The sequence below is a fragment of the Lethenteron reissneri genome, chromosome 71, assembly GCF_015708825.2.
Source record: "Lethenteron reissneri isolate LAM-NWPU_2019-01 chromosome 71, ASM1570882v1, whole genome shotgun sequence".
Taxonomy (NCBI): domain Eukaryota; kingdom Metazoa; phylum Chordata; class Hyperoartia; order Petromyzontiformes; family Petromyzontidae; genus Lethenteron; species Lethenteron reissneri.
The window spans coordinates 3,285,879-3,301,664 of record NC_083849.1 but is presented as its reverse complement, the minus strand read 5'-3'; the positions used below and the strand labels follow the sequence as shown (position 1 = coordinate 3,301,664).

The 15,786-nt window shown below is 56.7% G+C and overlaps 1 protein-coding gene across 2 annotated transcripts in view; it reads right to left on the bottom strand.

The window, feature by feature from the left end:
* The window catches only part of LOC133361105 (ras GTPase-activating protein nGAP-like), a 44,112-nt gene extending 29,052 nt beyond the window's left edge, over positions 1 to 15,060 (bottom strand). For both annotated transcript variants that reach the window (XM_061579936.1, XM_061579937.1), the window contains exons 1-7: positions 14,902 to 15,060; positions 14,408 to 14,618; positions 13,293 to 13,394; positions 11,299 to 12,036; positions 7,469 to 7,703; positions 6,559 to 6,703; positions 5,545 to 5,796 (exon numbers count right to left, since the gene is read on the bottom strand). In XM_061579936.1, the coding sequence (XP_061435920.1) occupies positions 5,545 to 5,796; positions 6,559 to 6,703; positions 7,469 to 7,703; positions 11,299 to 12,036; positions 13,293 to 13,394; positions 14,408 to 14,608 (1,673 nt within the window). In that variant the 5' untranslated portion in view covers positions 14,609 to 14,618; positions 14,902 to 15,060. The remainder of the gene's footprint in view (positions 1 to 5,544; positions 5,797 to 6,558; positions 6,704 to 7,468; positions 7,704 to 11,298; positions 12,037 to 13,292; positions 13,395 to 14,407; positions 14,619 to 14,901) is intronic.
* Positions 15,061 to 15,786: the final 726 nt, after the last annotated feature.

The following is a 15,786-nucleotide window of genomic DNA, read 5'->3' as shown; positions in this document are numbered from 1 at the left end:
GCGTGGAAGGAAACGGTCCCAAAATATCAAGGGCGACCAGCTCGTTAACCCGGGTGACCGAAATGGACTGGAGCGGTGGACTGGCTCCCTTCGCCGGCGGCTTCCGTTGTGCACACTGGGTACAGGACCGCAGCAGATCGTCCACGTCTCTTGCCATGCCCGGCCAAAAGTAATTAAGCTGGAGCATGGCAAGTGTTTTGAGGGTACCCAGGTGCAGGAGCCGTTCATGAGCAGCCCATACAGCCCTACCCCTCAACGTGGAAGGCACCACCAGCCTGTGACGGCGGATCGTCCCGTCCCAATGCATGAGTAAGCCCTGGCACCACCCCCATGAGTCAACGCCCGACTTCCCTTGACCTGATCCTTCCGTGTGACGTCGTAGCGCCAGGAGGGTCGCATCCTCCATTTGGAGGCGACCCCACTCAGTACTTGACAAGCCAAGTAGGGAATCACTCCCACCCTCCGAAATAGGACCAGCGTCCGAAGGAGTATCAACTGCGGCCGCAAGAACCCGATCCCGGCCGTCACTTGCCGATTTGCAACGGCCCGAACCCAAGAAACAAGTGCAATCCGGGGTGATCGGCAGGCGTGATAGGGCATCGGCGTTGGTGTGGCGAATCCCCTTCCGGTAAGTTGTCTCAAAATCGAAATCCTGCATGATCTCGAGCCATCGGGACAACTGCCCCGATGGCTGGTTAATTCGTAGGGCATACTGCAACGCTGCATGATCTGTACGGACGGTGAAATGCCGGCCGTACAGATATGGCCGGTACTGTTGGATAAAGAACACGATAGCCAACAGTTCGCGGCGGGTGACGCAGTACCGCTGCTCGGCCGGGGACAGTACTCTACTACCATAAGCCACAACGCGCTCCACGCCACCCACAATTTGTGACAGCACGCCTCCAATCCCGGTATTGCTTGCGTCCGTGTCGAGCACGAACGGCATGGAAAAATCGGGGTAGCTTAACGGCGGGGCCCCCACCAGGGCATCCCGAAGAGAGACAAAAGCGGCGTTCTCCACCGGCCCCCAATGAAATTTGACCCTTTTTGACGTCAAGGCATGTAGTGGCTTAGCGATGGAAGCAAAGTCCGCAACAAACCGGCGGTAATATGAAGCAAAGCCGATGAAGCTTCTAACCTCCCCCACTGAGGTGGGAATAGGCCAGGAGCTGACACAACGCGTTTTGGCGGGATCGGTTGAGATACCTGACCGGCCGACGATGTGACCCAAATATTTAACAGATTCGCGCAGCAAATGGCACTTTTGTGGCTTGAATTTCAAATTAGCAGCGCGCATTTTGAGAAAGACGGCCCGAAGCCTATCAAGGTGTTCCTCGAACGTCTTACTGAATACGATAACGTCATCCAGGTAAATCAAACACACCTCCCATTGCAAGCCAGCGAGGACCAATTCCATCAGGCGCTGGAACGTCGCGGGAGCAGAGTGTAATCCCATGGGTAAGCGATTGAATTGGAAGAGGCCGTGCGGCGTTCGGAAAGCTGTTTTGGGCCTAGATTCGTCGTCCAAGGGAAGTTGCCAAAATCCTGAGAGCAAATCCAAAGTGGAAAAGAATCGCGATCCCGCGAGGGCATCCAGCGATTCGTCCATTCGAGGAAGCGGATAAGCATCGGCCACCGAGATCTTATTTAATCGCCGGAAATCAACGCAGAACCTTAGGGACCCGTCGTGCTTTTTGACCAACACTATGGGTGCACCCCAAGGGCTGGTCGAGGGAGAAATGATGTCCGATTTCAACATGTCATCTACAGCCGATTTGACATGATCCTTTTCGGCGGGACTTAACCGAAAAGGATTTTGGCGGATAGGAGCGTTGTCACCGGTGTCAATATGGTGGCGTAGCAATTTGGTACATCCGATATCGTATTTGTGTTTACTGAAGACGTCGGAAAATTCTCGCAATAAGGCGCGTAATCTAGCACGTTGTGCGTCAGACAGGTCAGGTGACTCAGCACACAACGCATCCAGCCAAACCTCGTCAGCGTCTGAGGCTAATCGCGTTTGAGAATCGGTGGCCACCTGGCCAATGATCGGCGTTTCCGCAGGTACCGGAACCGCATGTGCGAATACGGTACCTTGCGAAACCACTGCCGTCCGTGTCCCGACATTGAGGACCGCGATAAATGGGTCCCCATCCCCTTTAACAATAGTCTAGGCCGTCACCAGATCTGGCCCACTCACCCCGGCTCTAGATGGTCCCAAAATAACGCCCCGGTCAGAGACTCCTTTATCGAACGGTCGACGCAAGCGCAGGGGTACCAACATCTGTGCCCCCGGGGGTACACGCACCGTCCGAGCAACAAGCGCCTGTACCGTAGCACAGGCAACACGCAAGGCAGGGGTGGCAGGTAGGAACGTCATACGTCGGCCCGATGGAAGCTCGATGCATTGCTGGTCAATCAGAATTTTGATGGGCAATTTGGCCAAAAAGTCTGTCCCCAACAGGCACGGAATAGCCAGCGAGGAGGAGACGAACACCGGGCCAGATAGTTTAATGTCCCCTATCGAAATTTGCGCTCGAATTTGACCGATAATACCCAACGAGCCCCCATTCGCAGCGTAAAACGGTATATCGACAGGGAGCAACGGGCGACTCTGAACGGGCAGGATATTATAAATCAAATCTGAAATGATAGTTGCCGAAGCTCCCGTATCGACCAATAGCCGTACCTCCACCCCGTCAATATGCCCCGCGACAACGGACGACCCCGCTGATGCAGCCACAACTCGGTGAGCCAACTCGGACCATTGGCCCGGTTGGAGCGCCCTCCCCGACATGCCGCGACCCGACGCACCAGCACCCAACCCCCGAGAATTGTGTATCGGACCATGTGATAGGAAAGTGGGTGTGTGTGCAGGCCGAACATGTGGGGTGCCATGACTTGCCCGAGGATGTTGCGAAGGCTTGTGAGGAGGGCCGTCCGCAGCTCCAGGTCTCGCACCGCGCTGTCGAGGAGCCCGGCATCCGGACGCCACGTGGCCCCGGAGGCCACAATTATAGCAGACGACGAGCGTTCCAGAGGACTTGGGCTGGTCTCGGTGGCTTGGAACGTCCCGAGCCGGTCGCTCGGCAGATCGCCATCCTGCAGAACGATCCGCAGCGAAGGCTCCCTCCATTCCAGAAGAGGTTGCCGCCACGGTGTGTCGTGCAGCAGCTTTGTTCGCCTTCCTCCGCTGGGAGATGAGATTGGCGTGAATGTGCCTTGCAGCCCGCAGTGATGACATATCCGCATCGTCCTGCGCTAAGATGGTGAAGTCCAGATCGTCAGCCAGCAGCAAAATTTTCTCGGCCACCATCGCATCGATCCCCTCTTCATCCATACGCGGGAAAGCGTCTTTCGCCAATGACAGCAGGGCCGTGCGATAAGCGAGTGGCGATTTCTTATCACCCTTCTGCCGTTCATAGAAGAGCTGGCGACAATCGGAGGGCGGCCCATAAACGGTGGCCAGCAGCTGCAGCGCCGACTGAATGGTGGAGCGTGCCGACTTGGGTGCAGCAGTGAGGGTGCCCAGGGCGTCGCCGTCCAATAACGCCGGGAGAGCACACAGCGCCTCGTTGTCCGACCAGCCTGCCATCTCTTGGTGGGCCAAGAACCGGCGCTGGAACCCCCCCCAATCGCCGTCGCTTGCAACAAATACCTGCAGGGCCGGCAGGCGTTGCTGGAATGTCGGCTCCGTCTCCGATCCTCTTGCAGCGTCTCTTGCAGCATCCGTAGCGCGTCCCCGTACTGTATGGTCGGTGCTGGCGTCAGCTGGTGGTGACGTTTCAACCCCTGATAGGCCGCCACCGCGACCCGCCTCCGCCGATGACGTGGCGGCTGCTGGCTGGGCACCGTCTCCCGCGTGACGAGCTGGGACTCCTCCCTCCGCCCCTACTGTCTTCGTGGCGGGATTTTCGAGTCGCCCCGCTGTTGTAAAGGCGGGAGTTTCTGGCGGGCGTTGTCCATCTTCCCGCCGCGTCGCTCCTCCCGGCCCCAGGCGAGTTATTTGTTCCAGCATAGCGGCCGCTGCATACAAGAGCTCCGCCAGCCGCGAGTGAGCCAACGCCAACTCGTCAGTCGACGTCCCGGCCCTCTCCGACGACCCCGCCGATGTCGGAGCCGGCAGCAGTTGTGCAGGTACGTCGGCGGCGATGTCTTGCACTGCCCCTCCCTCGTCGTCATCCTCTCCTGGGTCTTGGGCACGAGTCTTCCGTCTCGTATCCATGCTTGGACCACTTCCAACACCAGATGTAGTAAGTTGATGAGGAGACGATGAGGAAGTTGAGACACACTGTTTATTAACTCCGGGACAGATACAATAGTTGAAGGGGTATCGGCCCCTTCACCCGTACTATGGGAAACCCACCCTAGTACTAAGCCCTCTGTCCTGTCCCCCAGTCCTCCTCCACTGGGCTACGGGAGGCTGACTGATCTGGCCCTGGCAAGCACAGATCTCGGCACCAGCTAACCAGCCTTGCCCTGATAAGGGCAGCGGTCTGGAAGCTCTTGGGCCGCGCCACTGGCTTACCCGGCTCGGCCCTTATAAGGACGGCGAGACCGGGGAGTCCCAGGGCCTAATCTCCGAGTCTTGGATCTTCACTGGTCAGCTTCGTGTCGAACTGCCTCGAGCTCTTTGGGTTCCACCTTTTATAGGGATCGCCTCCGAGGGCTGGGGGCGTGGGCAATAACTGATGCGGACGTCGGTGTGACCCCCCGTGTATGTGAGTGCCGACAGCCCTGTGTTTGTTGTCCGCCGTTTCTCCCGTAATAACCCCTACACCTGCATCCCTCCACGGATGTTCATCTTCAGTGGGGGTGTAAGCAACCACCACCACCCCATATGAACGTATATGTGTGTGTTGAACTCCTAGTGTAGTGTATATAGTGTAGTGGAAAATAGTGTATAGTAGTGTGGTGTATAGTAGTGTAGTGTATAGTAGTGTAGTGTATAGTGTAGTGTATAGCAGTGAAGTGTATAGCAGTGTAGTGTATAGTGGTGTAGTGTATAGTGGTGTAGTGTATAGTGTAGTGTATAGTAATGTAGTGTATAGTAGTGTAGTGTATAGTAATGTAGTGTATAGTAGTGTAGTGTATAGTAGTGTAGTGTATAGTGTAGTGTATAGCAGTGAAGTGTATAGCAGTGTAGTGTATAGTGGTGTAGTGTATAGTGTAGTGTATAGTAGTGTAGTGTATAGTAGTGTAGTGTATAGTGTAGTGTATAGTAGTGTAGTGTATAGTGTAGTGTATAGTAGTGTATAGTGTAGTGTATAGTAGTGTATAGTGTAGTGTATAGTATAGTGTAGTGTATAGTGTATAGTAGTGTAGTGTATAGTGTATAGATGCATTCACAACCCCCCCCCCCACGTACCACCCCCAAGTCACCCCCCCCCCCCCCCACCTACCTGCCCCCCCCACCCCCCACGTCACCCCCTCCCCCACGTCACCCCCACCCCCCACGTCACCCCCCCCCCACATCACCCCCCCCACGTACCCCCCCCCACGTCACCCCCCCCCCCCCCACGTCACCCCCCCCCCACCCACCTGCCGAAGGCGGCCACCTTCTGCAGCACGGTGGCGATGAGCGCCAGCGTCCGCTCCGTCCGCTCCCCGGGCGGCTCCAGCGCCAGCCCCGAGAGTGCCGGCGAGGCGACGGCCGGGCACAGGAAGTGGCGGAAGAGCGCCGCCGCCACGAGCCGCTCGGCCAGCGGCACGCTGGACCCCTCGGAGGGGCGGTGGGCGTCGCAACGCAGGCGCCAGGCGGAGAAGAGTTCCTTGAGCTCGCGCGGGAACTCGCTGGGGGCGCGGGGAGATAGACACAGAGATGTGCACAGAGATATACACATACACACGCGGAAATACACACAGAGATGTGCACAGAGATGTGTACAGAGATATACACAGAGATTCACACAGAGATGTGCACAGAGATACACACGGAGATATACAGAGATAGACACACAGAGACACACACGGAGACACACACACAGAGACACACACAGAGACACACACACAGAGACACACACACACAGAGACACACACACAGAGACACACACACAGAGACACACACACAGAGACACACAGACACATACACACAGATAGATACACACAGAGACACACACAGAGACACACAGACACACACACAGATAGATACACACAGAGACACACACAGATAGATACACAGAGATACACACAGACACACACACAGAGACACACACACACACAGACACACACAGAGACACCCACGGAGATACACACAGAGAGACACACAGCGACTCACACAGAGACACACACAGAGACACACACAGAGACACACACACAGAGACACACACAGTGACTCACACAGTGACTCACACAGAGACACACACACAGAGACTCACACAGAGACACACACACAGAGACACACACAGAGACACACACACAGATACACACACAGAGACTCACTCAGAGACACACACACAGACACACACAGGGACACACACACAGAGACTCACACAGAGGTGCGGTGTGGTGCAGGGCGGTGTGACGTGGTGTGACGAGGTACGGTGTGACGCTCACCAACACGAGTTGACGATCTTGCAGAAGGCCAGCTCGCAGCACATGGTGAGGTTGCTGCGATTGTCACGGAGCTCGGAGCCGGAGCAGCGGGCCGGGTCCACCTCACAGGCCTCCTCCGACTCGTAGAGCGCTCGCACAAATTCGCCTGCACCGCACAACGTAACACACACACCGTAACACACCGTGACACACCGTAACACACCACACCCCACACACACCACACACCACACCGTAACAAACCATAACACACGCACCACACACACCGTAACACACCATAACACACCGCACCACACACCACACCACACACACACGCACCACACACACACCACACACCTCACACACCGCACCACACCGCACCACACGCACCACACACACACACACCAAGCTCCCCACGACTGACCCCCCCTCACTCCACCTTCACGTACTCCTTGACCCCAACTTGACCTCCCTGTGACCTCTTCACGGCCCCCTTAACCCCCCTTGACCTCCCCCACGACCCCCACGATCTCTCCACGACCCCACCGTGACCTGCATACAACCCCGTTGACATCTCCTTCGACCTCTACATGACCTTCCCTTGACCCCCCTGGACCTCCGCCACGACCCCCACGATCTCACCACGACCCCACCGTGACCTCCCTACGACCCCCTTGACCCCCGTGACCTCTGCCATGACCCCAGCGATCTCCCGATGACCCCACCATGACCTCCTTACGACCCCCTTGAACCCCCCTTGACACCACTTGACCTCTCCTTGATCTCCCTTGACCTCCTTCACGACCCCAATAATCGGCCCACGACCCCACCGTGACCTCCCTACGACCCCCTTGAACCCCCTTGACCCCACTTGACCTCCCGTTGACCTCCCCTTGACCTCCCTTGACCTCCCGTTGACCTCCCCGCGCCCTACCGAGTGCGTGCTGCAGGAAGTTCTGCCCCACCAGCTTCAGGAACTCCTCCGTGGCTCTCGCCGCCAGCGAGTTCTCGCGCAGCGGCGGCGGCTCAAACTCCTCGTCCACCGACACCGACACCGACGCCGCCGGGGTCACCGCCGGGGTCACCGACACCGCCGCCGCCACCGGAGACTCGCCGGCGCGGCAGCCGCGGCGATCCACCTCACTCATCACCAGCTCGGTGAGGAAGTCCTGCGGAACGTCGCCAACAGCGTCATCACCACCACTACTACCGTCATCACCGTCATCACCACCACCACCGTTACCACAACAACAACCGCCATTCGCCAATAAGTGGCGGTGACGTCACCACGACGCTTGTGCCAGGCTATGTGCACCTTGAGGCCACGTAAAGTGTCGAACGCCCGCTGGCAGGAGGTCATGGGGCAGACCCAGGTGCCACGGGTCGACTGACCGAGATTACCGAGACGACTGGCTGATGCACCACCTCTGCCTCCTACTGTACTAACTTGCTGTGCTTTAGCCACCCGGCGCTCCACTCGTTGTTGTGAGCGTCGCTCCTCTGCCCGCCGTTGGTGTTGGAGGGCGACTGCCTCCAACTGCCCAGTAGCGTCCTTCACGAGCCTCCTCCACAGAGGCCGATCTTGACACCGCTGGTACCAGTCATCGGCAAGTCCACTCAGCTCCACGTCCTCCTGTACCACATCACTCCATCTCTTCTCTAGCCCGTGCCGCGCCCGTTTAGCCCCCTCGATCCGGCCGAACAAAAGCTGTTTAGGTATGCGGTGGCTGGGCATGCGGGCTACATGACCCAGTCAACGCAGCCTTGCCTGCCGGAGGAGCTCACTGATGGGACTTTGCCCAGATCTTTCAAGGATTTGTGAGCTCCTCACACAATCCAGCCTGGTTAAACCCAGGATGGATCGTAGGCAGGCCAGCCTAAATGTTTCCAACCGATGAAGATGCTCCATTAGGGGGGTCCACGTTTCGCAAGCGTATAGAAGGGAGGGAATGACCGTTGCCGAGAAAACCTGAAGCTTCGTGCGGAGCGACAGACCAGGTAGCATCCACACAGCGTTACGCAACCGATGAAAAGATATTGCCACTTGACTGATTCGGAATGAGACCTCTGCTGTTAAACTGGAGCCGGTCATAATCACACTGCCCAGGTATGGGAAACTCTCCACTCTCTCCACTACTGCCCCATCACCGATTGGGAGTTGTGGGGGTGGAGTGTCCGATGGTACAAAATACCCAGGCAGGTGCTTAGTTTTGGTGGGGCTGATGGTAAGGCATCTCCAACTCTTAGTGGCACGCTCCAGGATCAGCAGCAGCGTCTCCAACACCTCCTCTGAATGAGCAGCTGTTACCAAATCATCGGCATACATAACGTGGTTGACCAATAGGGAGCCATCCGTTGATCGCACCCGGGCATCGATCAGCCTCCCATTATATCTGTACCAAATGTAAATTCCCCCGGTACAGCTATTGAAGGCTTCACGAACTACGCGGTCAAAATAGATGTTAAATAATTTGGGAGCCAGAGGACATCCCTGTCGCACCCCAAGGTGTACAGGGAAAGGCTCTGACTCCCGGCCACGTAGTTTTACCCGGGCCCGCTCACCATCATGAAGGTCCTTAATGATCGTAAGCAGAGGGTCAGGGACTCCGAAAGCACGAAGAACAACCCAGAGCCCAGGCCTACTGATGGTATCATAGACCTTGACCAGGTCAATAAAGCAGAGCTGTAGGTCTTGTTGGAATTCCCTACACCTCTGCTGTAGAAGACGGACAGAAAATATGGCATCTGTACAGGACCGTCCTTTCCTGAAACCGCATTGGGGCTCCGCAAGCCTCTCCTCAGCGTGCCTAGCAAGGCGATGTTGAATAATCTTTGCCAGGACCTTGAGTGAGATGCCCCTGTAGTTGTTACAGTCTGTGCGGTCCCCCTTCTTAAAGAGGGGGACCACCAGGGCATCCTTTCAATCCTGCGGAACCCATCCAGTGGTCCAGACTGTTGTTATGATGTCATATAGGGCAGTCTGTGCACTAACACCACCCTCCCTCAGCATTTCGCTTGGGAGATCATCTCTGCCCGGTGCCTTTCCTGGTCTCAGACTCCGGATCGCCTTAAGTACTTCCTCAACAGATGGCACCTCAGCCAGCCACTCACAGGGGGTGACCTCTTCCAATATTTGAGGCACGGCAGCCTCAGCAGGGTTATCCCCACTTTGTGCCATGATGTTTTCCTATCTGAAAGATTTCCCCTCCCCCAGGACCTCACAAAAATGCTCAGCAAATCTGCAAACCTGTTCCTGGGGGTCGGAGATTGGATCACTGTTTTTTCCCCTAACGATGGTAATAGGTGTGGCGCTGCAGGTTACTTTTTTGATGGGGTTAAATAGGGATTTGTGATCGCGGGCCACTGAGGCAGACTCCATCTCCTCAGCAACCCGCGACCACCACCCATCCTTGCAGCGCCTTACAGCTCTCCGAACCTCTGAGTGAAGGCTGCGGTAAACCTCCTCATTCTCTGACGTGGGATGCTGTAGACGATGAGAGTGGGCCTGTCGCTTTTTCTCAGCCAGCCTGAACACCTTCTCTGTCAGCCAGGGTTTCTGGGGAGGTCTGGACCGCGTACCCAAAGCAGCCATTGCAGCTGCATGAGTCACAGTCCTAAACCTCACCCATTTACCCTCGACATCAGGTGGAGTGGGGGACGATGCCAACCCCAGCTGCAAGCGATGATGAAATTCTCGCTTGCAACTTTCATCATCTAACTGAGACCAGGCCACTCTTGGTAGGAATGGGGTCCTGGGTGTACACCCACCACCGGAGTGGAAGAATGGCAGGCGCATCTTACAGATGACTAGTCTATGGTCAGAGGGCAGATCAGCTCAACGGTAAGTCCTGGTGTCAAGGACATGGGCTCGCATCCGCTGGTCCGTCACTATGTAGTCCAGCAGATGTTCTTGCTTGGACCCGGCATGCATCCATGATGTTGTGTGGATGTGCCGATGCCGGAATAGCGTGTTGGTAATTACAAGCCCATGGGCTGCACAAAAATCTTGCAGCCTCCTACCGTTGTTATTGAGCTGATCTGGCCCATGCCTTCCAATCACTCCAGACCACGTGCCAGCATCATGACCAACTCGGGCATTGAAGTCACCCAACAAGATGACTCTGTCCCGAGTGGCCACTTTAGCCAGCACCTGTAACAGGAGGTCATAGAAGGCATCTGACTCATCGGCTTTGCCTGCATCCCTCCACAGATGTTCGTCTTCGGTGGGGGCATAAGTAACCACGACCACCACTCCTCGCCTCCGGTTGATGGGAAGGCGAGCCCAAAGTAGCCTGGGGCTTACAGCTTCCCACACCTCACCGCCACGCTTCCACGCCCCCTTCATTCTTTTGTTCAGAAGAAGAGCCACACCCTGTTGTTTGGCATTCTCCTGTCCCGAATGGAGGACTGTCCACCCCTCATGTTGGCAGGAGCCAGAGCCGGTCCACCGGACCTCCTGAATGCCACAGAGATCCATGCGGTACCGGTCCAGCTCCTGACAAAGGAGTGGCAGCCTCTCCTCCGCAGTGAGCGTTCAAACATTCCACACCCACCCCCACACACCCACACCCCCACACCCCCACACACCCACCCACACACCCACACACACACAACCCACCCACACCCCCACACCCCCACACACCGACCCACACCCCCCCCACCCACACAACCCACCCACACACTTACCCACCCACACACCCACCCCCCACCCACCCCTACCCACACACACCCACACACCCCCCCACACACACCCCCCCCACCCACCCTGGCCTTCCCCGTGCTGTGCAGCACGTGCACCAGCGCCCTGGCCACCTCTCCTCGCGCTCGCGCCCCGAGACGCGGCTCCAGGGCCCGGCAGAGCGCCGCCGCCCCCCCCCCGGCCCCCCCCCCACCGGTGCCGCCGCCGCCGCCACCGCCCGTCAGGAACTCGGCGAAGGGCTTGTAGCGCTCCAGCGGCAGCAGGACGGCGCTCTCCACGCGCCAGCGCAGACGCAGCGCCGGCACCGCCGCCCGGCCCCGTCCGGGCGTCGGGGCGCTCACGGGGTACCACTTCTCCACCAGTTGCCTAGCGACGCCGCCGGCGTTCACCGCGATGTTCACCAGCCCCACGTAGTCGGCGGGGGCGGCGGCGTCACCGGCACCGGCGGCGTCACCGCCGCCCCCCCCCACCCCAAACTTGTCCTTCTTTTTCTTCTTCTTCTTGGCGGCGCCGGGGCCGGGGACGGCGTCACGGTAAACGTGCACCGTGAGGTCGCGCGGCGCCGCCGCCAGCGCCGGCAGCAGGAAGTGCTCCCCCCAGCGGGGACCCTCGGCGGCACCGGCGGCACCGGCGGGGCGGCTGGCGGTGCGGGCGCACAGACGGTCGTCCACGCAGACCTCGCAGAAGTAGCGACGGGGCCCACGGCCACCGCCACCACCACCAGCAGCAGCAGCAGCAGGGGCCAAGTCCCTCGCCTCCAGCAGCCAGAGGCGCAGGGAGGTCTCCACGCGGCGGCAGTTGTCCTGGACGTGGTGGTGGTGGCGGTGGTGGTAGTGGCAGTGGGTGGTGGTGGTGGGGAGTGGTGAACGGTGGTGGTGAGTGGTGGTGGTGGTGGTAACGGTGGTGTTAATGAGTTCGAAATTATGGTGATGATGATGGCAGTAGTGGTGACAGTAGTGATGGTGGTAACAACGGAGGTGATGGTGGTGGTGATGGAGGCAGTGGTGGTGACGGTCGTGGTGGTGGTGACGATGGAGATGATGGTGGTGGTGACGATGGAGATGGTAGTGATGGTGGTAACAACAGAGGTGGTGGTGGTGTTGGTGATGGAGGTGGTGGTGGTGGTGGTGGTGATGAAAGTTGCACAAATTAGACATCGCCACTTGTACACGCCGGCTGTCTTCACCAATATCCAGAATCTGACGATCACCATGGGAGAGATCGTGCGGTGGGTACGATGTGCCAACACCGCTGTGGGTGAGTCTGTTGGTGAGTGGGTGAGTGAGTGGCTGGGTGAGTGTGTGGGTGAGTGAGTATGTGGGTGAGTGAGTGAGTGGGTGAGTGAGTGGGTGGGTGAGTGGGTGGGTGAGTGAGTGGGTGAGTGAGTATGTGGGTGAGCGAGCGAGCGGGCGAGTGAGTGGGTGAGCGAGTGGGATAGCGAATGGGTGAGCGAGTGAGTGGGTGAGTGGGTGAGCGAGCGGGTGAGCGAGTGAATGGGTGAGTGAGTAACTGAGTGGGTGGGTGAGTGGGTGAGTGGGTGAGTGTGTGAGTGGGTGAGCGAGCGGGTGAGTGAGCGAGTGAGTGGGTGAGTGGGTGAGCGAGCGGGTGAGCGAGTGAGTGGTGAGTAACTGAGTGGGTGGGTGAGTGGGTGAGTGAGTGGGTGAGTGGGTGAGCGAGCGGGTGAGTGAGTGAGTGTGTGAGTGAGTGAGTGTGTGAGTGGGTGAGCGAGCGGGTGAGTGAGTGAGTGTGTGAGTGGGTGAGCGAGCGGGTGAGTGAGTGAGTGTGTGAGTGAGCGGGTGAGCGAGCGGGTGAGTTTATGGGTGAGCGAGCGGGTGAGTGAATGGGTGAGTGGGTGAGTGGGTGAGTGAGTGAGTGGGTGAGCGAGTGGGATAGCGAATGGGTGAGTGAGTGAGTGGGTGAGTGGGTGAGCGAGTGGGTGAGCGAGTGAGTGGGTGAGTGAGTAACTGAGTGGGTGGGTGAGTGGGTGAGTGAGTGGGTGAGTGAGCGGGTGAGTGAGCGGGTGAGCGAGCGGGTGAGTGAGCGAGTGGTGACGACGTACCTTGTTTGGCTGGACGGCTCGTCGCAAGTTCTCCATCCAGCGGTCTCGTTCAGTCGCAGAGCGGCAGCAGAACACCTTGCTGCTGGTGCCAGCCGTGATCACCTGGAGCACACGCGCAGTTCACTATCACTAGCACTAACTAGCACTAACTAGCACTAACACTAGCACTAACTAGCACTAACTAGCATTAACTAGCACCAACACCATCACTAACCAGAACACCTTGCTGCTGGTGCCAGCCGTGATCACCTGGAGCACACGCGCAGTTCACTATCACTAGCACTAACTAGCACTAACTAGCACTAACACTAGCACTAACTAGCACTAACTAGCATTAACTAGCACCAACACCATCACTAACCAGAACACCTTGCTGCTGGTGCCAGCCGTGATCACCTGGAGCACACGCGCAGTTCACTATCACTAGCACTAACTAGCACTAACTAGCACTAACACTAGCACTAACTAGCACTAACTAGCATTAACTAGCACCAACACCATCACTAACCAGAACACCTTGCTGCTGGTGCCAGCCGTGATCACCTGCAGCACACGCAGCAGTTCACTATCACTAGCACTAACACTAGCACTAACTAGCACCATCACTAACTAGCACTATCACTAACCAGAATAATTTGCTGATGGCATGCGTGTGTGTGTGTCTGTGTGTGTGTGTCTGTGTGTCTGTGTGTCGGTGTGTGTGTGCGAGTATGTGTGTGCGTGTGAGTGTGTGTCTGCGTGTGAGTGTGTGTGTGTGTCCGCGTGTGAGTGTGTGTGTGTCTGCGTGTGAGTGTGTGTGTGTCTGCGTGTGAGTGTGTGTGTGCGTGTGTGTGAGTGTGTGAATGAGTGTGTGTGTGTGTATGCGTGTGTGTGTGTGAATGAGTGTGTGTGTGTGTGAATGAGTGTGTGCGTGTGTGTGTGTGAATGAGTGTGTGTGCGTGTGAGTGTGTGAATGAGTGTGTGTGCGTGTGAGTGTGTGCGTGTGAGTGTGTGAATGAGTGTGTGCGCGTGTGTGTGCGTGTGCGTGTGTGTGAATGTGTGTGTGTGTGAATGAGTGTGTGCGTGTGCGTGCGAATGTGTGTGAATGTGTGTGTGATGCTGTGTGTGCGTGGAACCTCAAAGCAGTGATCCTGCCCCAGGATGCTGCTGTGGAGTGGCTTGATGAGCGCTGGCTCCCCACCGCCCCCATCACCACCACCACCACCATCACCACCATCACCTGCTGCTGCTGCTGGTGCAGCCGTCAGGCTGAGGGTCTCCACGCGGCTGGGACTCAGCAGAGACTCGTGCGAGTGAGACTCGGTGAGTCGCGACATCGCCAGCGGCCTGCCCCGCACACAACGCACGCAGGGCACAAAGATCCCCCGCGTAGCCTTCAACACGATGCAGGGGCAAGGGCTGTTAGCGAGTGGCACTAACACACACACACAGTACACACACACGGTACACACACACGGTACACACACACACACAATACACACACACAGTACACAGTACACACACACAGTACACGGTACACACACGGTACACACACAGTACACACACAATACACACACACACAGTACACACACACAACACACACACACAGTACACGGTACACACGACGCACCTTTCACTGTCGAAGGCACCACCACCGCCACTACCTCCACCACCACCACCGCCACCACCACCACCACCGCCACCACCTCCCGTCAGCAGCCCGCGTAAACCCAGGCTGCTTCGCTCCAACTTGCTGTGACTCTTCGTGCGCTTCAAGCGCTTGCTCAGGAAGCCCTGCAGACAACAACAACAACCACAACAACCACAACAACAACATCAACATCTTCATCATCAACAACCACAACAACAACGACATTAACCATGATAACAACATCAACAACAACATCAACATTTTCATCATCAACAACATTAACCACAACAACGACATTAACCATGATAAGATCATCAACAACAACATCAACAACAACATCAACATTATCAACCACAACAACAACGACATTAACCATGATAACATCATCAACAACAACATCAACAACATCATCATCATCATCAACCACAACAACAACAACATCAACAACAACATCAACATTATCAACCACAACAACAACGACATTAACCATGATAACATCATCAACAACAACATCAACAACATCATCAACCACAACAACAACAACATCAACAACCACAACAACATCAACCACGATAACAGCATCAACAACAACATCAACATCAACAATAACATCAACATCATCAACCACAACAACAACAACAACAACATCAACAACCACAACAACATCAACCACGATAACATCATCAACAACAACATCAACAACAACCACAACCACAACAACAACGACATCAACCACGATAACTTCATCAACAACAACATCAACAACAGTATGCAGGGGCTGGTAACCCCTCCACCTTTCAATAAATTACCACAAAACCACGTGGAAAATATCTAATTAATAAGCTTGTGCCGGAGGCCCCGGGG